Below are 7594 nucleotides of genomic sequence, written 5' to 3'. Positions count from 1 at the left end.
TTTGGCACAAGGACCTCATTGTCCTTTCAAGATAATTGTCAGAGGCCGCTGAATTGAAATTTTTTTTTGTTAAAGGTCTCATTGTCTTTTGAAGTAATTATTAAGAACTATTTTGAGTTTTATTCAAATGTTTAATATAAATATATAATAAAATGGAATAACTCCAGAATGCAGATACGCGGTAAAAATCGTCAGAAACGATTATAGTCGTTGAGGGAATGCAATTACATAAACAATTTTTTTTTTTGTTATCTACGGTATCCTCCAACCCGACAGGTCAAGGACTAATCCGTCGCGGATCTGAGCTCCATTTAAAGATCTACCGCTGGCCAATGAATTACTGCATGCACAAGGCAGAATTCGAACCCCGATACAGATAAAGTGTACTATTTTACTGAACAAATTATTTGGCACTGTGGTACTAGCCCAAAAATTATCCAAAAAAAAAACCTTACCCTGAAATTAACTTGTCCTATAAAGGGGTATATAGTACATTGATCTATGATTCTATGACTAAACTCGGTAAAGAAGAAAAATAAAAAAAAAATAAAAAATTAGTCTTAACATATCTGCTATGCTTTTTCTTTTTCCAAACATGTACCTTCAATACAAAGAGGGTAAAAATGAAAAAGAAAAAAAAAAGAAAAATATTTACGTTGTGTCCCAATTGGGGATGTTAGCACTTGCCTCGTTCACCATCTTCACTAGGGTCACCTGCACACGTTATTAAAAGTAAACAACTGGTTAGTCATGCCTTTTTATCATGCTTTCCTTACTCTATAAAGATACCAATAATTCCGCATTTGGGTCCAATGAGGGGATGTATAAAGTGACAAAGTGAAGTAATAATTAACGAGTAATCACCCTTAGATTGATAGAATGTTAATTAACTGAATATAAATGGTTACATATCTAACAAGTCCCGTCACGTTATTACTTAACACATCTTAATACTTAGAAGATTCAATCCAATAATTCCCCTCCCAACACCCCATCACCAAGAAAGTAAAATAAAAGGAAAAAAATAAAAAGATAAACCAATTATGTAAAGATTGAGGAGCTGTATATATATTAAATGACAAGTTAGATATACTATATAAACTGAATGTATGTTAAATAAAACACCTCCTATAACACTGCGGTTTAAAAAGGCTATCTTTGAAAGAAAGGGAGAAAACAAGAAGGAAAAAAGATGCACATGAAGCTTTAACTATGTTTATAGTTTTCAATAATGTTAGCCTTTTTCCCTAAAATAAAAAAGCAGCTTGGTGTTTTTGGTTGTTATCCTTTAAATTTTGGTGTCAAGTGGTGATATCTATACAAATCAAAAGAAGATTGAGAAAAACTTTACAATAGTAAGACAATTTTCTACATTTATATCAACAAAATGCAAGCAAGTTTAGAGCACAAGGCACTAAAATCAGAAAGAGAGAAAAATGAACCACGAAAATAGCACACAACTTTTAGAGGGAATAAAACAAAATGACCCAAATTTATATAGGGATCAAAGACATGTTTAAGCAACATAAAAAAAATTTAAAAAAAAAAAAGACAAAAATAAGAAAAGATGATGCAGTGTGCTACTAATGACAGGATAAGAATGAATCCTCTTAATTTTTTCCTTCAATTGTTTGGTAATGTATGATCTCTCACCTTACATTCTTTAAATGGGACCAAGAAAAACTATGTTAGATAAGATATTAAATGGTAAAAGATCACACTTTACCAAACAATTGAGGGGAAAAAAATTGAGAGGATTCACTCCCAATGCAAGCATTAAAAGAAGAAAGGAATCTCATAAACACCCTTGAACACTTGACAACTGAATTGGTTGATGAAAACGGTGATTCAAAGTGAGGACAAAACTGAGAAGGCTTCTCAGAGGATAGGCAAAAGTATTAGCAGTGTTACTGTTTAACAATACCAAGTTCAAAGAAATTGTTCAAGCAATTTGCTTTTAAACTAACTATATGCTAAGCAGAACCAACCATATTTTGAAAAGTCTAATCCTTGATCTAACTTTGCTATTAAGATGACACAGAAATGCAATGCTGCACCGGAGGAAGCTGAACTAAAAATAGCTTTGGAGGCTGAAGGGAGATGATGCTGAGTAACACAGGTGTAATGACTTTGGGATTCCCTCCCCACAAGAGATACTGGTCACCTAATATTCTCTTTTTTTTCCACAAGCCTTCAGATCCTCTCTGAAATCTTTACTCTATTTTGACAATGTAATCTATGGATCTAAATTTTTTGAACAATGAACCAAAGGCGTAATATACCAAGGATAGACCCTTTTTTCTTCTTTTTTTTTTATATTTTTTATTTTTTTCAGTTTTTGGCATCCTGGGGAGGGGGAGTGAAAGGGGAACAAATGAGAAGGAAGTTTCAGAGAACAGTATCTGGGGAATAAGTAAATATACAGGCACCTTAAAAACTCTAGCCACAAAAGATGATATGGTGCAATGGGATTCATCAGGCATATACTTCCAAAACAAATGCCTTTTGATGGTTTACATCAACTTCAATTGCAGTAGTGGAAAGTTGAAGGATGGCATAGTTCAATGCTAGTGGCCTACAACCAAAATTTTAAGCTGTTGCCAGTTTTAATCACAGTTGCAATTCCTGCGTTAATGTGTTCAACGCAGTTTACACATTGCGGGCGGTTGCACTAGCCACAGCCACCACAACCAAGGTGTCATTGGCTAGGTGATGTGAATCGAGATTTGAACCTTGCATATACTGTGATAATTTCTCACAATTATGAGGCCACTATCAGCTAAAAAAATTAAATAATTAATTTTAAATTTAAAAATATAAAAGTAAAATTTTTTAAAATATTTAAAAGTTACTATAAAAGGTAAGTTAGGCAAAAGTTACGCACCAAATGAAAAGCATGATAGAATTGGCCAAAAAATAAAGTATAACGAAAGCAGTTTTTAAACCTGTGGAATATGGTGCTTTTCTGTCTAGTTCACATTTAAAGATAGTTGTCCACAAACCTAAGGGAAAATTGCTTTTCTTCATTTCATCTTACATTTTGAAAGAATATGAAAAAGCTTGAAATTGCATAGATCCCCTTTTAAGTTTTGAATCAAGTCATAGGTATCAGAGAATGCATTTCTTGCTAGATAATTTATTTAAGAAGACAAGCTGTTTGAATTAGTTGGCAAAATCTTTACATACCACACTTTCAGGAACCCCTGGTGGAGGTAAGGGCAAGTTCCTCGGTGGAGGTCCTCGTAGATGAGACCTTTTGTCAAATCTCCACTCACCAATTTTACCATATGTCAACTCACCCTGCGCATTCCAAAACAAGAAACTGTTATATTGAAATATATGACAAATAGGTAGTGTATTTGGCAAAAGTTTAAACCATCTAAAGTATACTTCTATGGCATAATAAGAAAATTAAGCAGATTTCACAGGTTGATCTAGAATGGAAATTATAAGCAATAGTAAACAATCATAACCATGCATAGTTCGAGGAATGGGAGATATAAACAAAAAAATTTACCTTCATATTGTAATCACATCCGTAAGTATAGTGAATTATGAACTTGTTCTCAGTTGAGAGATCCCATGGGGGCTGAGAAATCAAATACACAGAAGTCAAAATATGCATATCATATTCAATCTAACACCCACTTGAGCTGATAATTGGTGCATTCACTGGATTAGATAGGCCCAATGAACCCAAATTGACACAATAAATCACTAAATCAGTTTGCACTGGTTTATGTTAAGAAGATTGTATGACTGTTGGGTTTTAGCAAGCAAATGTGTCTTAAAAAATAACCTAGTATTAGTTGCATGTAAGTGTTTAGATTATTGCATTGCATCACTTAAAGCCAAACCCAATCCAACATTGCTACTATCATCATAAAGAAAAACTTATAGGAAGGTGATAACTTGTCTTTTAATTGAACCCAAACAAAACCAACCTAATTTTAGTGCAGATTAATTTGGATTAGGTTGGCTAGAAAAGATTTCCAATACCAAAATTAAACCAACCATTTTAAGTTTTATCAGTTTGGATTATTTTGTACCTCAAACTCAATCCTAACCATCAATATATGCTGCTATTGATGACTATATCTGCATAAACCAATACAATATCAAGTGTTACATGAGGTTTTCCCAAACCTGTAGCATGAAGTCTTTACGCAGAATATGGCGCACTCCATGCAGTGCAGAAGCTACAGCATAAGCATACCTTGCGTCCAACAAGAACCATTAGCATACATCAATATGAAATTGTCACTATCTTTGCATATTAATGCTACATCAACAATCGAATATTTGATGAGACATACATTTCGAGCACCCATCCAAAAGCTTTATCAGTCTCTGGATCCTCTTTCATTTTCAAAGACACGTTCATCCATGTGGGGGCAATCTTTTCAATCAAATCCTAAAAAACAGCACAGAAGTCAAATGTATAACTGACTGATATTAAGATTTTTCCATAATACGAATGATGGAACAAAAATGCTGGGTCCAATCAACTGATAACATCATTTACAAGAACCAGTGAAACACGGAGATATTAAGTGCATGTATGGATCCATTTCGGCTAATTGGAAGTTTTGGGAAGAACGTTTACCTTCCTGATAATTACAGGAGAATTGCCAATTGGATCTACATTTGTAACTGGTCCATGCTCCTCAGGAAAAAACTTCCTTATGATTTTTTCATTCTTCTCAGGCGTGATGTAAAAGAATGGGAAAGCAGCTGGATGTCCTCCATAGGCCAAATTGGGTAAGGGACGTACAAATATGTGATCAGGCTCTGCCATTAACACATATCTGCATCAAAAGACAACTATATCAACTTTTTATATTTTAGTGTAAAATAAAAGAGAAATCACTTAGTACAAGAGATCTCACTCTTCCTCGATAGTTGCCTTTTCCAGCCACTGTACAAAGGCCCATGGTCTATTTAGAACAATGTATCCCTGAAAAAATATTAACCAATAAGTCAAATCATTTGAATTGTATGGACAGTATATTTTACTGCATAAAGAATAATAATACTGGCAATTTTGTATGCGACCAAATCTTGTGCAAAATAGTCAATAATAAAACAAGAAAAACATTTTAGAGACAAGGGAGCTGCAAAGGATGAGTGAAGAAATTAGGGAAAACAGGATTAGAATTTAGAAATGAATGCATTGGGGAGAATTGGGGTAGTGCCTGTTGTTGAGAAGATGGAAGAGTCTTGCAATAGGTAGTTTTGGAGAGGAATTTAGAGGTCCTTGTAACTAGAGTAGAGAAGACAGGAAAGTCCTATAGCTAGAGATGAAGAAAGACCTAGAAAGGCCATAGCTGAAAGTAGTAAAATGGATTTAGATATTAATGGTTTAGATGGGAATAACATTTACTGTAGAATGCTTAATACTATGACATTGTTTGATCCATATGGCTGACTCCACCTAGCGAGACAAGGCTTAGTTGGTGTACTATGGGAAGAATAAAACAATAAATAAAAGATAATCATCTAATTGAGAATATGAATATCCAATCAGGTATGCTGGAATTGGATATAACTGCAGAGGAAGACATTCAATTATTAACTATTTGTCAAATATCAATAACAAAAATGATAATGGGGATGAATACAAAATCTGGATAACAAGCAAAATAAGCTTCAAATAGAAGTCAAGTAGTTGAGAATAATAGTTATTTGCATTAACCTCCTGAACGAACTCAATTTATAGATGAATGGAATCGATATTGAGTTATGGACCACATTTGCCCGCATAACATATGAAGACAGAAAATTGAAGCCCATAGTCTCACACATTCAGCCTAGAATATAAAGGGAAGATCGAAGATGTATTCAGCTTGGGGTTTAGGAAAAGGCCCTTAGATTTCCATTTCCTTGGCATTAGAATATTTAAAGAAATTTAAGCTTTGCTGGCCAGTTCCATGTTGAAATTCAATAACAGTTTTCTCAATGATCCTTAAGGTTTCCTCCACCTAACATCATCCTTTGAATTATTATATTGGAGCTGCAAATTTTCTAGGATTTCCTTCATTTCATATCACCAAAGTACTATAAAACACCATCAGTATTATTCTGCATAAAAATATTAAAAGGAGAAGCAGAGAAACACATATTTACACACACAAGCATGTCTAGCAATGGATTTTGATAATCATGAGGAAAAAATCATTATATAAAAATTAACTCACCCTGTCCATACCAGCTGGAAGAGGATCTACCACAACAGTGGGAATTTCATCCATCAAGTTGTCTGGCTTTCCAGAATGTAGAATTCTAGTGAATCCTCCCATCTCTGACCCAGGCATGTTCTTTTGCCTTTTATACCAGTAATACATGATGCGGCATTGCCATTTGTTGTATGGAGCATCAGTAGCCGTTAGGGCGACATGAAAAGGTGCCTTAGACACCTTCCGATTCTTTGCATGTGCAGGCATCTCAATGATGGGATCAAACAACAACAAACCATCACTAAAGGCCACACCTTCTGAAGATCCATAGCGGATTAGCATCGTTACCACATTATACGTGGCAAAGGACGAACCAAGAACCAAAAAAATGATAAGTAATGGTGAAGTTCGTCCCATTATCTTCCTAATACAGTTAGATATCAGAATATCATGGGCCTGATTCCTCAGTCTTCAAGAAAGCAAAATTCTCTACCCTGGAAAACAAATAGCTCTTAGTCACAATCTGAATCTTCCACTTCTCAAGTCTTTCAATACTTCAGAAACACATGATGATCCTAATTGGTAACTTCTTCTAGAATCACCGCAATGGTCTAGCAACTACCTGATTGGTCATTTAACCTAGAAAAAGAAAAATACTCTGCACCATGATCCTAATTCCTAATCAGTGACTTGAGAAAATCCCACGAACATTTCTACAAGTCAACATTTAGAGAATTAAAGCAGTGCTTGTAGTTCCTCCAAAAAAAATGAATTAAAAAGAACATCTATAAATTGAATCAACAAAGCAAATGTCACTTTGATTAACATATATATAAAATTCACATATTCAGAAACACGCTGGAAATGGAAAAGGACAATGTACATATATAGTTAACAAGTAACAATATACAGAAAACGTAAGGGAATTGATTTGATTTTAGGTTACAAATCTCGATTTGCAGCGAATTGAATCAACTTACACTCAAAACCAACACTCCGTGGCAGCTAGTAAAGTAAATCAGAAGCAACATGCTGAACATAGAAAACGGGGTCAACGCCAAATTTATAGAACTGGCGGCACTAATGTGAAGTGATACCCGAAAAACCTCAAATTGGATTGCAGAGAAATTGAAAAACTAACATGTAACAGAATGCCATTAAGGTTACAAAGTCAAAGGAAATAGTTGAAATGATGCATTCACAGAGAGATCACGGCGGTGAAAGTATTATTATAATTAATTATAATAATTAATATTATTTATTATGAATCTAACTTTGACAAATGGGGATTCTTAAAAAAAAAATAAACTATTAAATTGTCCTCGAAGATATAATTAATATTTATTATGGATCCGTAGTTCTGTACAAATCTGATTGGACTTTTTGGTTTGACGTGACTGTGATATTCTCATTTCAAA

The 7594-nt window shown here is 34.1% G+C and overlaps 1 protein-coding gene across 3 annotated transcripts; it reads right to left on the bottom strand.

Moving 5' to 3' along the window:
* Positions 1-371: 371 nt before the first annotated feature.
* Positions 372-7330, bottom strand: LOC107462826 (hydroxyproline O-arabinosyltransferase RDN2). Of its 3 annotated transcripts, XM_016081503.3 has the most exons (10): positions 7157-7330; positions 6799-6889; positions 6198-6670; positions 4890-4957; positions 4607-4808; positions 4317-4414; positions 4147-4216; positions 3518-3589; positions 3187-3300; positions 372-714 (listed from the first exon to the last, which is right to left on the bottom strand). In XM_016081503.3, exons 3-10 carry the CDS (start codon positions 6591-6593, stop codon positions 652-654), a joined length of 1083 nt encoding a protein of 360 aa, XP_015936989.1. In that variant the 5' UTR covers positions 6594-6670; positions 6799-6889; positions 7157-7330; the 3' UTR covers positions 372-651. The 3 variants fall into 3 exon arrangements, with proteins under 3 accessions (XP_015936989.1, XP_015936990.1, XP_052109444.1); XM_016081504.3 differs by lacking the exon at positions 6799-6889 and having other exon boundaries at positions 7157-7303; XM_052253484.1 differs by lacking the exon at positions 7157-7330 and having other exon boundaries at positions 6198-6889.
* Between the last annotated feature and the right edge of the window lie 264 nt (positions 7331-7594).

Source organism: Arachis duranensis, chromosome 8 (assembly GCF_000817695.3).
Source record: "Arachis duranensis cultivar V14167 chromosome 8, aradu.V14167.gnm2.J7QH, whole genome shotgun sequence".
Classification (NCBI taxonomy): domain Eukaryota; kingdom Viridiplantae; phylum Streptophyta; class Magnoliopsida; order Fabales; family Fabaceae; genus Arachis; species Arachis duranensis.
The sequence above is the reverse complement of the archived record's forward strand: the minus strand, read 5'-3'. Positions and strand labels throughout refer to the sequence as shown.

Excerpts from the sequence above, each read along its gene's own strand:
- LOC107462826 (XM_016081503.3), bottom strand. The coding sequence starts at position 6,593 with ATGGGACGAACTTCACCATTACTTATCATTTTTTTGGTTCTTGGTTCG. Across the intron at positions 4,809-4,889 it reads AAGGCAACTATCGAGGAAGA|ATATGTGTTAATGGCAGAGC; the intron begins GTGAGATCTCTT and ends CTTTTGATGCAG. Across the intron at positions 3,301-3,517 it reads GATGTGATTACAATATGAAG|GGTGAGTTGACATATGGTAA; the intron begins GTAAATTTTTTT and ends TGGAATGCGCAG.